The 18278-nt window shown below is 55.6% G+C and overlaps 2 protein-coding genes across 2 annotated transcripts; one reads left to right on the top strand and one right to left on the bottom strand.

The window, feature by feature from the left end:
- The first annotated feature begins 3065 nt into the window (after positions 1–3065).
- Positions 3066–5903, top strand: LOC141977012 (interferon-inducible GTPase 5-like). Its single transcript, XM_074938215.1, has 2 exons — positions 3066–3155; positions 4277–5903. The coding sequence occupies exon 2, from the start codon at positions 4293–4295 to the stop codon at positions 5514–5516; it is 1224 nt and encodes a 407-aa protein (XP_074794316.1). The 5' UTR covers positions 3066–3155; positions 4277–4292; the 3' UTR covers positions 5517–5903.
- Positions 5904–6642: 739 nt separating this feature from the next.
- LOC141977013 (nonsense-mediated mRNA decay factor SMG9-like) lies at positions 6643–16964 on the bottom strand. Its single transcript, XM_074938216.1, has 7 exons — positions 16783–16964; positions 9268–9353; positions 8669–8775; positions 8258–8365; positions 7828–7953; positions 7442–7586; positions 6643–7216 (listed from the first exon to the last, which is right to left on the bottom strand). The coding sequence occupies exons 3-7, from the start codon at positions 8754–8756 to the stop codon at positions 7138–7140; spliced, it is 546 nt and encodes a 181-aa protein (XP_074794317.1). The 5' UTR covers positions 8757–8775; positions 9268–9353; positions 16783–16964; the 3' UTR covers positions 6643–7137.
- Positions 16965–18278: the final 1314 nt, after the last annotated feature.

Here is an 18278-nt window from a genome sequence, read left to right as displayed (position 1 = left end):
GAGCTGAGAAGCGGCAGCTCCCACGGACCTCAGTGGGCGCCGCTCATCCCTAAACCAGAACCCAAGGATCTGCAGCCAGGCACAGGCATGCAGACGTGGGATATTGCGGCTGAGGGGCTCAGTGCGGGGCGTGCTCCTCTTGGCCATCAGGGCTGGCCCCAAAGCCCCAGTGCGGCGCTAGGGGGCACTGTGCTGCAGGGAGCGGGGTGGGTAGTGGGTGGCTCCATCACTGTCCAGGCCCTGCCCAGGCGGGAGCAGGGGCTGGGAGATCTGCGGCTCTCGGGGCGGACCCAGTGCTGGCCCCAGGTCTCTCTGGGACCTGGTGCCTGCGGCTCTGGGCCGGGGGCGGCAGAGCCCGGGGCTGGGTCCAGCCGGAGAAAGTCCCCCTGGGCTGGGCACACAGTCTGTCCCTGGCGCAGGCCCAGCTGGGGAAGGACCCGCTGCTCAGCCCGGGCTCCCAGCTCCCCTTGGAGGCTATAGAGCTCCATCCCCGTGTCTCTCTACCTTGTTTTTCCTGCTTTCTTCCTTCCTGCAAGTAGTGCCCCCCCTCCGGGCTCCCCCACTGCTCCCTTCGGCACCAACCTGAGCTGGGGTTCCCGGCCGACGCTACCCACAGCAGCAGCGATGGCCACGGGCCCCCGGGCCCTTTTAAATCGCCCAGGCCCCTGAGCAATTGCCCCCTTTGCCCCTCCTCCCCCGTCAGCGGGCCTGGACAGATGGGGCATGAATGTACAGATGGTTAAGTAAGGTGGCCACGTAACAGTGTTTAGCCCACTGGGTCATCTTCAGTCCATGCATTATGCTTTGCTGGGACGATGGGTAAACATCCTCCCCGCAAAAAGACAAAAAGCTGATATAAAGCAAAGTTAAGCTGTGAGCAAGAGACAGGCCCGGCCCACAGGATCTGGCAGGCACAGGGCTGATCCTGCAGAAACGCGCATCCCTCACTCGTGCTAGGCGTAAGAATAGAGACGCAAGCGCATTGCAGAAAGGTGGTACCAGACCCCCTCGATCCCAAACACCTCCCCCAAAGAGAGCAGGAACACGCCGACCCATCCCAAAGATGAGCTCAAGATGACAGGGCGACAAATAGAGAGGTTTTGACTGAACCAACACGTACAAGGTAACGGGTGGCACCCAAATACGTCCGGAGGGATGCGGCTCTTGCTTGTATCGGTGAATAAAGACACAGAGGCAGCGTCTTTGCCTGGCCTAGGGGACAATGGAAAGTCCTGCCCGTAACTGAGCCAGTCCATTGCAACCGGCACACCTGGGCCAGGGTACCTGTACCCATTGAGCCAGGGCCTCAGCACCGTGCTTCGCTGACAATAAACCTGACCGCGTTCCTTCGCGACGAACCGAGTCTGTGGATTTATTGGGCAGTTCGCTGGAGGGCGGCTGAGCCGGCTGTCCGCGCAGAGCTGGGAGATCTGAATCAGAGCGGGACGGGGACCCCACGCAGGGAGAACACGCCGCCGAACATCTGCCGACAGCGAGTATCAAGCATGAGGGGCAGTCATGCGGGGGGGACCAGCCAGCACGTGGCGAGGGAAATTTCCCTGCCGTCGCCAACTTCCTCCTGCCGTAGCCATGTGGCGTCGACAGGCTTCCCCTTTGCCGCTGGGCTTTCCGACGGCCTTGGCCCCCTTCTCTGGCCTCGCGCCGCCCAGCCAGCGACTGCTCGGGGAAACCGGGCCCTCCCGCTCCACCGGAACCTGCCACCACCAGCCGCTCCGGCCTGCCGGTGCCCGGGCTCTTCCAACCCGGCCTCGCTCACGCTTGGCTAGGGTGACTAGAGGGCAAGTGTGAAAAATCAGGACGGGGGTGGGGGGTCATAGACGCTTATATAAGAAAAAGCCCCCCCAAATGGGGAGCGTCCCTATAAAATCGGGACACCTGGGTCACCCTACGCTTGGCCCTTCTAAGCCTCTTCAGCTCCCTTGGGCTGTTCCTTCAGAAGTGGGCCCCCTGGCCGTCCAAATCTCACCCTTCTCCCTGGGCCTGCTCCACCCCAGTGGCTGGTCTTCCCTCCTCCCCGGCTGCTTGCCAGCCAGACCAGGCCCCCGGGCTTCTCCTTCCCCGCGGGCTCCTGCTCTGCCCAGGGAGCGTCTGCAGCCTCCCTCCCCGCTGCCCCCTTCCCTTCTTTATCCTCTCCCCCCTGCTCTGCCGGTGCAGCCTGGTGCCATCTCAGGCCCCCACTCAGCCGTTCAGGGCCTGGGTGGGGCGCACCCCCCCCCCCCACTGCGACACAATGACCGTCAGGGAGCACGCCACACGGCCGACACCGAACACGGGCTAGATGCAGGCGCCGCCGAATTCGATTGGTTTATGTGGAATTTCGAGGGATAATATCGCTCTGGCTTTTTAAGTTTTTTATTTTTAATCACTTACATGCTCACAGTTGTGCCAAATTACGTGAGTGACACGTTCCCACCTCCCCGGTGTTTATCTATTTTAAATATTGGCAGGAGCAGGAAATTGGGGGCGAGGGGAGAGGCAATAATCCTTGCAGGACTCGGGATAGAGCTTATGCTGGAGGCGACCCCGGGACGGAGAAGGCAGCCTGCCAGCGGGGGTGGGTTTTCTGGGTTATGAACGCCGTCGCTTTTCGATCCCGCTGTGTCCAGGGACTGTGAATAAACAGTGCCGCAGCTCCCGGTGTGGCGCACGAGTGGGTGGCACGAGGGGTCTCGCACGCTCGCACGGCTGGACTGGGTTTTCTGAGCAAGCCCCCGGCTGGGTGGTTAAGGGACCAGGGCCCAGCGGGGAGGGGAGGGAATCTGCTCTGTGCCCGGCTTGGCCTTGCTGGAGGAGGAGATGAGCCCTGGGGGTCCCTGCCGGGGCTGAGCCCTGCTCCGGGCGGGAGTTGCCCGGTGGCACAAGGCTGGTCAATGGGCGGCGGGTTGGGCTCAGACAGGGCAGGGGGCGGAGGTTGTGGGGATTTGCTCTAGGAGGGGCACAGGGACAAAGGCAGCCGAGTTAATTCCTTCCAGCAGGGGTGGGGCGTGTGTGCAATCACACACACACACACACACAGAGCAGGGCTCCTTCCGTCCAGCAGGGGGCGGCAGGGACACACACACACACACACGGGAAACGAAAGTGAAACCCTCCAGCCAGCGGGGGACAAGGACACATCTGGCCCCACTCGGGAGGTAACCACGGGGAAGGGGGGCGGACAGACAGACGGGGAAGGAAGCAGGGACGGACAGACAGACAACTGGCGGGGGGGGGGAGCAGACGGACAAACAGACGGGGAAGGAAGTAGGGACGGAGACAGACAGACAGACAACTGGGGGGGGGGCGGCAGACGGACGGACGGGGAAGGAAGCAGGGACGGGGGCGGGGGGAGATGGAAGGAAACACGGGGGGCGGGGGGGCGGAAGGGTCGGTAGAAGACGAAGGGGGAGCCGGGGGGGGGAATCAGGGGGGCGGACAGAGGGGAAGCCTGGGGGCAGAGGGAGAAGAATTGGGGGGGGGGAGCAGGGGGTAAAGGGGTCGGAATGGGGAGCAGAGGGAGGGGGGAGCCGGGGGTGGAATCGGGGGGCAGAGGGAGAAGAATGGGGGAGGGAAGCAGGGGGTAAAGGGATCGTAATGGGGAGCAGAGGGAGGGGGGAGCTGGGGGTGGAATTAAGGGGGCAGACAGAGGGGGAGCCGGGGGGCAGAGGGAGAAGAATGGGGGGGGAAGCAGGGGGTAAAGGGGTCAGAATGGGGAGCAGAAGGGGGGGAGCTGGGGGTGGAATCAGGGGGGCAGACAGAGGGGGAGCCGGGGGGGCAGATGGAGAGATGAGGACAGACTGAATCAGAGCAGGACGGGGACCCCCCCTCCCCCCCCGCATCCATTCTTCCACCACCCCAAATGGGGCTGTGCCCGGGAGACCCGGGCTGTGCCCCACGGGGCCGGTGAGCGACCGACCCAGACTGGCCGGGGGGGGGGGCGGGGAGTCATGCATGTGCAAACTGGGGAACCCTCCTCCTTTTCTGCCTCACCCCCCAGGGATGGGGGCCACCTTGAGGAGACGTGCGTTGACGATGTGGGTGGGGGCAGGTGAAGACCACACCCCCGCAGTGCCCTGGGCTGGGCTCCTGGCTTTTGCCTACCCCCACGCCCCCATGGAAGGAGGGAACTCATTCCCTGCCCCCCTGAGCCAGGCAGTCCCCTGCCCTGGGGCTGGATGGGAGCCGGCGTCCCCTAGAGGGGAAAGGCCCCGTGTCCTGTTTCCCTACATTAACCCCCACTTCTGCATCTCTCTGCCCCCCCAACCCCCCCTCCCAGCGCTCTCCCAAGCCCCATGGCTGACCAGACCCCCCCCGAGAGCGACTTCACGGAGGAGTATGACATCATCACCGAGGAGGACATCGCGGAGATCAGGGACGCCCTGGAAGGGGGCCGGATGGACGAAGCCGCCTCGAAGATCCTGGAGAGCCTGGAGGCCTTGGAGAACGCCCGGCTGGACATTGCCGTGACCGGGGAGTCTGGCTCCGGCAAATCCTCCTTCGTCAACGCCATCCGCGGCCTGCAGGACGATGACGAGGGAGCGGCCGCCACGGGGGTGGTGGAGACCACCACGGAGCCGACCCCATACTCCCACCCCACGCACCCCAACGTGACGCTGTGGGACCTGCCGGGCATCGGCACCCCGGAGTTCCAGTCCCACACCTACCTGGAGCGGGTGGGCTTCCCCCGCTACGATTTCTTCATCCTCATCGCCTCCGAGCGCTTCCGAGCCAACCACGCCCAGCTGGCCCGGGAGATCCAGGCCATGGGCAAGCGCTTCTACTTCGTGCGCTCCAAGGTGGACGCCGACCTGGACGCGGCCAGAAGAAGGCGGCCGGCGAGCTACAGCGAGCAGGGGGTCCTGACGCAGATCCGGGACGACTGCTGCCAGCGGCTGCTGGCCGAAGGGGTGGCTTCCCCAACCGTCTTCCTCCTCTCCAGCTGGGAGCTGGGCAGCTACGACTTCCTGGCGCTGGAGGAAACCTTGGCAAAGGAGCTGCCTGGCCACAAGAGACACACGTTCCTCCTGGCTTTGCCCAACATTTCGCTGGGCGTCCTGCAGAGGAAGAAGGAAGCCATGCAGAGGCAGATCTGGAAGCTGGCCACCATCTCCTGCAGCGTGGCCGCTGTCCCCATCCCGGGGCTCTCGGTGGCCTGCGACGTCACCATCCTGATCAAAACCCTCTCTGAATACCGCCAGACCTTCGGCTTGGACGACGAGTCGCTCTGCAAGCTGGCCGAGAAGGTGGGCAAACCCGTGGAGGACATCAAAGAGGCCATCAAGTCGCCTCTGGCCAGGGAGATCTCCAGGGACCTGGTGCTGAAGTTGCTGACCAAAGCCGGAGGAGGAGCGCTGATGTTCTTAGAGTACCTGGCCAGCACGGTGCCAGTGTTTGGGTCCATGGTGGCCGGGGGGATCTCCTTCGCAACCACCTATTACATGCTCCGCAGCTTCCTCGACGAAGTCGCCAGGGACGCCCACAGTGTCCTCATCAAGGCCTTCGAGACGGACGTTTGAAAGAGGGGCGGAAGGGATCTTGGCCGCAGCACTGAGCTCAGTCTGCCGGCCATGGCAGAGATTTCGGAGCCGGCTCCTCAGTGGGAAGAGGTCGGTGTTGGGCTGATGGACACCGGCTAGGAAGTCAGCGGGTATCAGAGCAGCATGTGACCCACTGACCTCCATGGGACCCACAGGCTCTCCGGACTTGTCCCAAGGGGCACCTCGTCCTTGCCGTCTCCCACCGTGGTTGGGGGAAAGCAACCCGGGGGGGTAACGGGAGGCCACGGGCTGTGGTGCTATTTTGGGGCCCTGCAGGGGGAGCCTTGCGGCTCCCAGTGCAGGATTGTGGGAGCTCAGCACCCCTGGTCTGGGATCAGCCTCGCTTTGGTGCAATCAGGGTACGGTTCAGCAAAACGTGGAATTGTTTTGCAGGTGGTTGATTAAAAACAAACTTTAAATTAAACTTATTTTATGATGGTGGGGTAGAAAATGGGAGCCAGGACTCCTGGGTTCCATCCCTGGCTCTGGGAGGGGAGTGGGGTTCCAGTGGTTAGGGTGGGGAGGGGGGCCGGAAGCCAGGACTCCTGGGTTCTGTCCCTGTCTTTGAGAGGGAACACAGTGCTGACTTCACAATCTTTCCACAAAGGCCTAACCTGAGCCCCCTCAACCCACTACCAGTGTGGACGGGCCCATTGGTCTGACACATGGCAGGTGCCCGACACCGGGTAGACAGGCCCGTGTTTCACGGGTGCAATACCGGGTGGATGGGCCCGTTGGTCGGAATGGAGGGGGGGAGGGGGTCTGCACGAGACGCTCTGCCCCAATGCAGCCCCTTCTCCAGGTGTTAAAAAAAATCCACCACACAGTCAGTGCCCAGCTTGAAGCCCTCTTTATTAGCAGGAGTGGTGGGGGTGGGGCACAGCTTGGGAAGACCCTATGGCCATTATGGGGGGACCCCGATATGGGGTCAGAGCTTCACATGCGGCAGGGACAGTGGGAAGGACAAAGAAGGGGGCGTGAATGGGCGGAGGGGAAAGAGATTCTTCCTTGAGGCTGGTGTGGATGAGACACGGGGAGGGAGGGAGGGAGGGAAGGAGATGAAGATGGGGGGGGAAGGACAGAAGGAAGGAAGGAGGGGGGGAGGACAGAAGGAAGGAAGGAGGGGGGGAAGGACAGATGGAAGGAGGGAGGAGGGAAGGAGAGAAAAAGAGGGAGGAAGGAAGGAAGCAGGGGAAGAGGAGATGAAGGGCTCAGCTCCATGGGGCACTGGTTCAGGACTGTGGCCCTGCCCTATGGTTCACCTCCGCCCCGATCTTGCCCTGTGGCATCGTAGCGGGTGCATTCTCAGCCCCGGGCAGGCTGGGAGAGGCGAGGGCTCCCCCCCACCAAGTACCCCTTTCTGGCTGGGGGAGCTCCGATGGCTTGTGGGGGGTCAGGACGGCTCTGCCCCAGGTGCCCTCTGGGAGTGGGATGGTGGCCTGGGAGGGGTGTCCCGCCCGGACTCTCCCGCACCCTGCCTGGGGCCAGCGACCAAACAGCACCTCCCGGGCTGCCCAGCAGGCCCCTTCTGCCCCAGGAGGCAGAGGGCGGGGGCCCCGGTGCAGCCCCCCAGCGCGGTGGCTCCTTGGGCGGCAGTCGCTCAGGCCAGCAGGCGGCTGTACTCCGAGAGCGCCGAGGATTTCTTCACCCCGTCCCAGATCCGGGCCGCGTAGTGGAACCTGCCGGGGGGTGCACAGCATATGGGTCAGCGCCGACGGCCTGGGGAGAGCCCCCACCCCGCCCCCTGCAGCACAGTGCCCCCTAGCACCACCCTGGGGCATCAGGGCTGGCACTGACTGCCAGGGGCGCACCCCTCCCCTACCCATAATCCTGTGCCCCATAATCTCCTACCCAACCTGCCTACCCACAATCCCCTGCTCCCTCGGCTGTATCTGGCCCCTCACCAGTTCTTCTCCGTCAGGATGGTGTGGGAGAGCTGGGGCCGCGCCATAGACATGATCTGGCTGCGCAGCTTGGCCACGAGCGACTGGAAGCTGGGGTGCCCCTTGTACCCGGGCAGCAGGGAGAAGAGGGGGCCGCCCCCAGGAGCTGCAAGAACAAGGGGGGAAGAGAATGAGAATAGGGCTGCCCCGAGGACCGCAGGGAGTCGGGGGGGCACTGCCCTAGAGACCGCAGTCAGGGACCACAAGGGGGCATAGGACAGCGCCGCCCTAGAGGCCGCGCCCCAGGACTGCAGACGCCTGCTCCCCAGCCCACACAGCGCCACCTAGTGGGGCACAGAGGAACGGCAGGGTAGGAGGGCTCTGGGGGCAGGATCCCAACTGCCCACCTGCTCTGGGGAAAGTGTCGTCGGCGTCACTGTCCGCGAACGGCAGCAGGAAGAGATTCACCTCTGTGTCCAGGTAGTCGTAGGGCAGGCCAGGGAAGATGTTACACTCCAGCATGGAGAGAGTGCCTGAGAGACAGAGACACGTGCCAGCTGGCCCCAGTGCGGTACTAGGGGGTGCTGTGCTGCAGCGAGAGGGAGGGGTGCTCTCCCCTGGCAGTCAGGGCTGACCCCAAAGCCCCAGTGCGGCACTAGGGGGCGCTGTGTTACTTTTGAGGTGAGAATCACACCCAAGCTTCCAGCCATTCCTGGTCATTCCAAATCCCCCCGCACTTTCCCCTGCAGGGACTGGGCCATTAGCTCTGCGTCCTGGAACCCAGGTGTCCGGGGCCCCGTTCACCCCACGCAGGGGGAGCTAGCGGGGAAGGCTTACCCTTGTATTTCAGGTGCGAGTGCATCATGATTTTATCGATAACCACGTGCATCTGCTTCAGGTTCCGGGGACAGAAATTCTCCCGCTTGGCCTTGTTCTGCAGAAAAACTGAAGCGAAGGGCAGAGACGCCTGGGGGGGCGGGGGGGAAGAGGAAATTCAGCCTGGACATGACTGCACAGACCAACACCTGCTAGAATAACCTGGCCCCATTCACCAAGGGAGCACTAGGGGGCGCTGTGCTATGCGAGCAGGGTAGGGGCTCTCCCTTGGCAGTCAAAGCTGGCCCTGATGACCCGGCACTGTGCTGCAGGGGGCGGGGTGGGGGTCTCTCCCCTGGCAGTCAGGGCGGGCCCCAATGCCCCAGGCTGGCGCTGGGGGGCGCCATGCTACAGGGGGCAGCGGCTGCTCACCGACGTGGGGATAGTACTCCGTGCCCTCGTCGGCACCCGAGGAGCCGGTGGACTCGTGGCTGGGGGAGGGCGTGGAGGGTTTCACCATCTCGGCCGTCTGCAGGAACCTGCCGTGGGGACACAGGGAGCTGCGGTTAGTGGGGAGCTGGGGGGCCCTGGGTCCCTGTTCCTGCTGGGAATGGGGCTGAGACCTGGCAAACGTGAGTCACACGTGAATTGCTGAGCGAGAGGGGCCCGGAGCCCATCCCCCGAAACAGCCTGGGGCCAGATCAGAGCCGGTGCCCCCTAGAGGGCAAACACCCAGTGCCCCATTCCCATACCCCACCCCAAGCCAGCCAGTCACAGCCCTGGGGCTGGATGGAAGCCAGTGCCCCCCAGGGGGAAAGACTCCGTGTCCCATTCCCTGCCCTCCAGAGCCAGCCAGTCCCAGCCATGGCGCTAGATCAGAGCCGGCTCCCCCTAGGGGGGAAAGATCCCACGCCCTATTTCCTGCCCCTGCCCCCCTCCCACCAGCCAGTCCCAGCCCTGAGGCTGGATGGGAGCCAGCGCCCCCCGGAGAGGAAGGGCCCCATGCCCCATCCTGCTAGAGGCCTTCTCACCTGTACAGACTGAGGTCGGTGAACCAGTCCTGCACCACGATGACCACGTGGCAGACGGTGAAGAGGAAGGCCGCGATCTGCAGGGACTGTGGGGAGCAGAGCAGCTGTCCAAGGAGGAGTCTCTGGGGTGGGGTCTCCCCCCAGGACCCAGCCAGCAAAGCGAATGCCCCCTCCCCCCCCCAAATAGTAGCAACCAATCATAGCTGTGTAACCCATTACCCCCCACCCTGGGGCTGGCCAAGCCGCCCGCTGAGAGGGTAAGACCCACATGGGAAGGGCGCTGCCCCCTAGGGCCTGTCACACCCACCCCCTGTGAGCCATTGATCACTACCCGTTAACAGAACTACTTCCTTTGCATACACAAGTAATTCAGTTACAGTGATATATATAATACAATTGCCTGCCATTACATTATAATAGGGATAGATACGTGAAAACAATGCAAGTATCATTCATTAGTATTCATGAAGTTCTAACACCTGAATATACACACACTTTGATCTGGGGTTATTTAATTACAGGGTCGTACATAATGTAATGCGATAGCAATCAATAGGGTTCTAGATAAGTTTGAAGACAATGCCATTAACATTCCCTTTGAACTAAACTAACACAAGTGAATTGTTCTGCATACAGACTTAAACATTTCACACTTCATTGATATTCACACACAACTGAATTGGTCTATTGTTCTGACTTAAGCTGGTATGTCAGTGTTACAATCAGCACTCAAGATGGGGGTCAGGGGGAAAGAGAAGTGAGAACAAGTCATGCCTCAGAACTCTGTGGTAAACAAAGTAGCTTGTGAAGAAATAAAGTTTTTTTTTCAAAAAGAAAAGGAGGACTTGTGGCACCTTAGAGACTAACCAATTTATTTGAGCATAAGCTTTCATGAGCTACAGCTCACTTCATCGGATGCATTCCTCGGATGTAGCTCACAAAAGCTCATGCTCAAATAAATTGGTTAGTCTCTAAGGTGCCACAAGTCCTCCTTTTCTTTTTGCGAATACAGACTAACACGGCTGCTACTCTGAAAGTTTTTTTTATTATTTTTATATTATGCATCATTTCTGAAGCAAGAAAATGAATATCTCATCAGCTGATTCTCTAAGAGCTTGGAAAAGATTTTTCTGTGCGTGTTTTTCACAGGCTGGTTTGAGTTATCCCAATTTTAATCCTCAACATTTTCCCCCTTTCATATTAGAAGCCAGATTTTCACAAAGTATCACTATGGAACAGCTTGAAGTTAGAGGTGGTCAGAAATTTTCCATCAAAGCATTTCTTTTTCACAGAAAAAATGTTGATTTTTTAAAAATTTTTGTTGGGAAAAATCTAAATGAAATGTTTCACTATTAAACTTTGCATCTCTTCCTGAGCGGTCATGGCTGAGAGCTGTAGTTTCAGTTTCTTCATTTCCCCCGTTTCCCCTTATTGGCTAAGCTCCCCAGCCAGACTACCTTTCCCATGGTGCATCACAGTCATGGGCCTCCCATGAGGCACTGTGCAGCTCAGGAGGATGCAGATTCCTGTTGAATTTCTCCAAAACGTTTTGACATTTCCTAGATGAATTTTTTCCATTCTGCAAAGCTTTCCAGTATTTCAACTTTCCATCCTGATTCAGCATGACAGCAAAGGCCAAAATATTGGAATTTCCCGTGAGACAATTTCCATTTTTGACCAGTTCCACTCTCAGTAGGGCAAAGGCAGGGCCTCTCCACTGTTCTCAGTGGGATTGGAATCTTTTGAAAAACTGGCCCTTAAGGCATAAATATTCTAGTGGGCCTCTAATCTTGACTGCCTTCTTTTTGGTGCCTGTTTTTTAGAAGTGTGGAGTGCCCACAACTTCAGCTGATGTCAACACAAGATGCTGGTGGCTCATATCCTCTGAAAATCAAGTTCCTTGAAGAACTCTCAAGCTAGGTACCCAAAAATTAAGGCATTCAAGGTCAGGCAGTGTCCGTGTCTTCAAATGAAGCCCTAAATGCCATATTTTGAGCTCCGTTACTCGAGTGTAAACCGGGAACTACCGCACCCAGTGACTCCAAATTCACACTGACATCTCTGAGGAGGGAGGACACTCATTCTAATCCAGAAGCGCCAATGTGCTACACAAATTTGGTGGCCTCACAATTGCATTGCTGAAAATTATTAACATCATAAATAGAGTCAAAAAGTGTCTAGAAAGATCTGTTTGCCCTGACAAAAAGAATCTCACCGAATTTTAAATTTCCTGCATGAATTTTGTTTCCTTTATTGTGGGTCTTTAATGGATTGATACTCAGCCCTGTGAGGCAAGGAAGATTTAATGAAGGTTTTTTTTCATGTAATTATCATCATCTTTATTACAGAAGCACACAGAGGCCCCAACCAAGATCAGGGGCCCCATTGTGTGGGGTACTGTATAAAATTTGCAAGAGACAGTCTCTGTCTCTAAGAACTTATAGGCTAAATAGACAACACAAAGGAAGGATTCTTATCCACATTTCACAATGGGTAAACTGAGGCACAGAGAAATTAAGTGACCTGCCCAAGGTCACATTTAGGCTATGTCTACACTGCTACCATAGCACAGCTGTAGAGACAAGAATCCTTCCGTCAACCTAGTGCTGTCTATACCAGGGCTTAGTCATCTTAACTACATCACTCAGGGGTCTGGATTTTTCACACCGCTGAGCAATGTAGCTGGATCAACCTCACTTTTAATGTAGACCTGGCCTGAGACTCTGTAGCACAGAAGGAATTAGCACTCAAATCTCCTGATTGCCAGTCCAGCACCTTAACAATAAGCCCATCCGTCTCCCATGGAATCAGTGATAGATGTCTGGTAGCAAGATGTTTCTAACTCTTCTTGGGTCATGTCTCAATAAGACAGGTTTCAGTGTAGCAGCCGTGTTAGTCTGTATCTGCAAAAAGAACAGGAGGACTTGTGGCACCTTAGAGACTAACAAATTTATTAGAGCATAAGCTTTCGTGAGCTACAGATCACGTCATCGGATGCATACTGTGGAAAAAATAAGAGTAACTGCAGAGTTACTAATGTCCTCTTGCTCAAGCAATTCAGCAACTCACATGTAGCCTTACCTGAGCTCCCAGCTGGGAGAATGAGGAGAACAGGCCAAACAATACCATAAGAGGCAAAACCATTCCACAGATTTCTTCCAGAGTCTGCTTTGTTTGGCCTCTCTTTCCATTAAGTCTCACATGTTGTCAGAGCTAGCAGTTTCACTTCAATTTAATTGATTTTCCAGTATACAACAATCATTTTGGGTCAAATAAAAAGCCCAACAGAGCCCTCCAGAAGTCAGAGTCAGGATTTTCCTCTTTGTTTGCCATATAAAACACACAAAAAAGGGAAATCCTGCCTTCTGTCTGTTTATCTATACAACAGACATCCTTAGGTTATCTGCCTTCCCTACAGTGACAGGTCTGTGGATTATGTTGTGGTTAACTTGAAGTTGTCCCTTCTTATTCCAGAGCTTTCTTGAGAATTCTCTTTGCATCTTCGGCAACTTTACCCAGGAAGCTAGACAGTACGGAATATGTGGTGATGAAAGACAACCCTACTGCAGCTACGGTGCTAATCACTGGTACCAGGTTAAAGTGACATTCAACTGACCTGGTGATGCCGCACTCAACTCTGACAAATTTCTTCATTAAGACATCCCTGGTGAGTTCATTCACCTGCGGCGATCAGATAACAGCCGTGAGCTCTGTGACGGGCTTTGCAGCCTGCCTGGCCAGCTAAGCCAGGGAGTCGTCATCAAGGCCAAATCGCTTGTAGAAGGCGATCGTGGATACCAGCAGGATTCCAATGTCACACGCGAGAGAGATTCTCTCAAGGGGAACGGCATTGATATAAGCTGACACCAGGGATGTTTTCCATAAATGCTTCTTCAGCGTGGCTTTCTTCTTCCCTATGATTTCAGGGGAGAGGTTGGGCAGGCTGAGCAGAAACGTGAGTTTCTGTAGTCTGGGGAGATCCTTCTCCAGCGTATCCTCCAGTAGGTGAAAATCATAGTGGTCGAACTTCCAGTTGGAGAGAAGAAAGACCTGTGGGTTGGACACTTCTTGGTATCTCAGATGTTTCTCGGAGTTCTCCCTGATCCTCTGCAAGACACTGTCCTGACTGTAAATTTTGGGATTAGCCCTTCTTTCATTGGCCAAGTCTTCATCCACTTTGCAGCGCACAAAATAGAACTTCTTCTCCATTCTTTGGATCTCTCGGGCTAGGCTGGCATGGCTGGATCGGAGCCGCTCTGAAGCGACAATGATAAAGAAGTCATAGCAACTGCTGGAGGTACCTTTTTGGCCGAAAATCCATCGCCCCGATCCCCGGCAGATCCCACAGTGTCACGTTAGGGTAGGTAGGATGCGGATAAGCAGTTGGCTCTGTTGTCGTTTCTGTCACACCTGTTGGGGCAGCCCCTTTGTCCTCAGTCTCCAGTCCCCGGAGGGCGTTGATGAAGGATGATTTCCCTGCACCCGTCTCTCCTGTAACAGCAATGTTGAGCACCATATTTTCGAATGACGCCAGCGCCTCCTGAGCTTCCAAAGCAGCTACCTCAGGGCTTCCATCTTTGAAGAGATGCATGAATTTCTCATATACTTGTATAGTTGCATTGAACAACGCCTTTGGGTCTAACTCTACATTCTCGTCCTTCATGAGTGCAGAGAGAGACTCCATAGACTCCATGAGAGATTTGAAAGATGTCATCTGGCCCAGAGGATGAAGAGGAAAAAGGGAAATTTCATTCAGCGTTTGCTAGTTGGTTGAAACTCAGAATTTCCATTCGGCAGGAAATTCCGACATTTCAAAATTTCTATTTGTCCCAAATCAGAACAAAAAGTTCAAATTTTTGAAATTTCCCATATAACAAAAATTCCAAAACAATTAGTTGTGAAAATATCCACAGGGCTTTATTGAAACGACCTTAAATTGATAAAGTCAAATTGCTTCATTTCAACTATTAATTGTAATATAAATATAATATAATATATAATTATTAATTAATAATTTTAGATACCCCTTTTGATCTGACTATCTAGTTAAAGTTTAGGGCCCTGGGTGTTGTTTCCACTAGGAGGAGAAATTGATAGCATCCCTGCTCACAAGTCCAAATTTCTTTCATCCAGCACCCAATACAGAAAACTTTCTCTAGGCTTTTCCCAGGACCAATGACACTTCCCCGCTCTGGCTGTCTCTCTGTGTCTCATGCTTCTCTCTCTCGCATGTGTACATGCTCTTAGAGTATGCCTACAATAGGAATGCTTCCGCTACAGAAGGGGTCCTTCCATCACTGTAGTAAATCCAGCTTTCCGAAAGGGGTAGCTAAGTTGATGGAAGAATTTTTCCCTTGACCTAACAGAGTCCACACCAGGGCATAGGTTTGTTTAACTATGTCTCTCAGGGCAGTGAATTTTTCACACCCTTGAGCATCATAGCTAGGTCGACCTAACTTTGTAGTGTTGACCAGTCTTTAGCCAAAACAATACTGAGCCAAGTCCCTCCACCCAGTTCATAAATTCCTGAGCTGACTCAGCCCTTTGTTTTGGGAGGCAATATGTGCTTATTTCAGAGTAACAGCCGTGTTAGTCTGTATTCGCAAAAAGAAAAGGAGTACTTGTGGCACCTTAGAGACTAACCAATTTACTTGAGCATGAGCTTTCGTGAGCTACAGCTCACTTCATCGGATGCATCCGATGAAGTGAGCTGTAGCTCACGAAAGCTCATGCTCAAATAAATTGGTTAGTCTCTAAGGTGCCACAAGTACTCCTTTTCAATATGTGCTTAATTATCTCTTACCGTTACCTTTGAAAGGCAGTGGTTAAACTCATAACTTTATGTTGCTTAATATAACGTATACAAATTTAAATAACGTTGAAATGAATTGCATCACTGATCTCTTCACCTCCAGAATGTGCTACATTCAGGAGGGCGATGTGTGCACCAGGGAAGGTCAGATGTACATTTCTGACAGGGAGAGCTCAGGTGTATGTTATGGATAGAACTTGGTACAAGTTACACCTGGAGCATTGCAACACCCTTGACCCTCACCAGTACTGCCCTCTAGTGGAGCTTCGCTGGCTAATTTCAGGCCTACTTGACAAAACAGGAAGTCCTGCTTTAGCTCCACCCCCTTTTCTGAGCCAATGAGAAGACTTCTTTGGGCAGTAGAGCACCCTACTGCAGCCCTCATTCCCTTCCAAGCCAGCCATGAAACTTGTGAGTCCCTCAATTCTCCATTGGACATTTTAGAAAAAGTCGCCAAATCCTTTAATAAAATAATGGTGAACAGAAATATGGTCTATCCTTCGATTTTTATATCTGGTACATCATGATTTTAATTACTATCAATAATCAAAGGCAATCAGACAATCAAGTGCCTTTAAAATATTTGCTAATTGTACGTGTAACCCACTGGGCAGTTCAATCCCCATTTCTGGCCAGAATGGGACCAACACACATGCCAAGTACCGTGGCGCTCAATGGGTGACATTCAGGGGTCAAGTGGGGGAAGGGCTGCGTATTTGGTCATGTCTTTTCCTCTTTTCACAACAAGTGTAATATTCAATTACTGCACAGATGCAATCAGTGGATGAGGGTGGGGGCTCCCTTGTGTGGGCTTGGGAGGTCGGGGGCAGAAGAATGGGCGACAAGGGATGGCTTGGAGTAACAGTGAACCATGAGGGTAGGAGGTCTGACTGCCAGAAGCTGGGACTGGACAACAGGGGATGGGTCACTTGATAATTGTCCTGTTTTATTCACTCCCCCTGAACCATCTGGCACCAAACACGCTCAGAAGACAGGATACTGGGCTAGATGGGCCATTGGTCTAGCCCAGTGTGGCTGGTCTTATGTTCTAATCCGTAACCCATGAACCCTCCATATTTGTCCTATGCCGAAAGACGTGTTAAATGGCCACCTCACCTTGAATGGTCTCTTACAACCAACATGTGTTCCACCTTGCATTTAGCTGTGGCACGAAGCACCCGTCCCAGACTTGAAGAAAGAGCTCTGAGGAGCTTAAAAGTTTGTTTCTTTTACCAGCAGAAGTTGGTCCAATGAAAGATGTTACCTCACCCACCTATGTCTCTATCATAAAGTTTAGCATCATTTTCTTACTTTTGTCACATTTTCCCAGGTGACAAAACGTTAAAAAAAAAAAGTCAGAGACAGTCGGGAAATCCCCGCTTTCCATCAATTATATCCCTCTACCGGCCACACCCATGTGTGGGATCGCTCAGACAATTCAACAAAAGGGTTCCCCCAAAAAGCCTATCCATAAAATCAGACAATGGGCCACAATCCCTCCCTCACCGCCCCTTGCTCCCCAGGCAGGGGAAGCACAAACAAGACCACCCATCTGTGGGGGTGGCTGGTCCCCAGGGGAATGCAGTGGGGGCCCCAAAGCTGCCTGTGCCGGAAGCTGTTCGTGGTTTAAGCACGTCCAACCCCCGACAGCAAGCTCCTTGGTCCTGTGGCAGCATCCTGGTGCAGCCGATCCGGAGACCTACCTTATGCAGCCTGTGCTGATGCACCGTCCTTCCTGGGCCTGGCGGGTTGGGGGAACCAACCTTTGCTGCTGGAACAAAACCAGCTGCAGGGGGAAACAACAGAGTAAGAGCGGCCAGGGGCAAAGAGGCAGCCTTTAAAAACTGGAAGTCAAATCCTGCTGAGCTCAGAGCCAGTGGAATCTCTGATGTTGCAGCGTTTCACATCCAGTTTCTCTCATCTGGGTTCTTGCATTGGGCCCATCGCTGCAGTTGTCTGAGCGTCTCCCAGCGGAAAATAACGGCATCCAGGGCCTCTCTGTCTTTCTTCCCTGCTCGCCATAGGCAGGCTCCGGCTGCTCCTGAATGCAGAAGAGCAGGAGTGTGGTGCTGGCCACAGTGACGGGGTTTGCATTGGCTTTAAAGGCAGCCAGGCTGGGGTTTCCTGTGCCAGCGAGCTGCGTCGTCTGGGTCTGGTTCCCGTGAGAACTCTGTCAAACCCAGTTGTTGGTCTCCCCCCGTCAGTTAGCAGCTGTTGTGGGAAGTCATGGCGGAGGGGGAAGAAAGCCGGTATCTCAGGCAGGTGGGGCCAGTGTCATGCAGGGCTTTGAAACCGAGGGCAAGAAGCCTGAACGCGGTGTTCAGTGGGGAGCCAGAGCGAAGAGCGAAGACCCGGGCAACGTGTCTCTGGGAGCCCGTGGGGCTGGGCAGACGCTGCCCCACTGTGAACCACGCTGCGCATTCTCAGAGCTCGGCCTCCATTTCCTGAAGACAGGAAACTGCAGCTGCCTTATCAGGGCCTTTCCCGTAACTCGTGGCCAGCTCGGCAGCGGTGACCTGCTGGCCGGATGCCGACTGATGGGAGGGTGTTCTGCTGGGGGAGTGCGCAGGAGCGGGGCAGAATCAGCCTGGCCTGCGCAGAGGCAGATGGTTCCGCTAAACGGGATGCCGAGTGGTGATGCGGATATTTTGCTGCAGGTCTGTGTGGATGGTCTGACTCTGGAACTAACCTGGCTCAGGGTGGAGTCAGCGATGGCTGGTAACAAACCCAATTTAGCTAACTCCGTTCTAGCCACGTTGCTTCCCAGGTAGGAGTGTCCACACAGCCTGGCACAGGAATACCCGCTCCAGGTAAACCAGAGCAGGAGGTGCCCAAGGCCAGGGGCCCCTCGAGCTGTCTAGGGCCAAGGGAAGGGGTTTCTCTGGCAGAGTTCTCCAAAGTAGTCCCCTCTCACTGCCAGAATCAGCTCCGCCTCATGTGGGGGGGCTGCTGCTGCTCCTCTCACCCCACTGCTGACGTTGGCCAGGCAGCGAGAGGCCTGGGAGACAGGGCAGGTAACGTTGGCCACGAAGCCAGAGCAAAGCTAGGTGTGGTCTGTGCCCTGCTGGCCCCTCAGCCTGGGCATCTGGTCAGCTCACCTGCTGGTTTCCTGCAGCTGCTGAATGGGGAGGGGCGGGGATGAGCCCCAGGAGACGGGAGCCCTCGAGGCTGCGGAGTCGTTGCCCAGAATGACCCTGGG

Source organism: Natator depressus, chromosome 24 (genome assembly GCF_965152275.1).
Source record: "Natator depressus isolate rNatDep1 chromosome 24, rNatDep2.hap1, whole genome shotgun sequence".
In the NCBI taxonomy this organism is placed as follows: Eukaryota; Metazoa; Chordata; order Testudines; family Cheloniidae; genus Natator; species Natator depressus.
The sequence above is the reverse complement of the archived record's forward strand: the minus strand, read 5'-3'. Positions and strand labels throughout refer to the sequence as shown.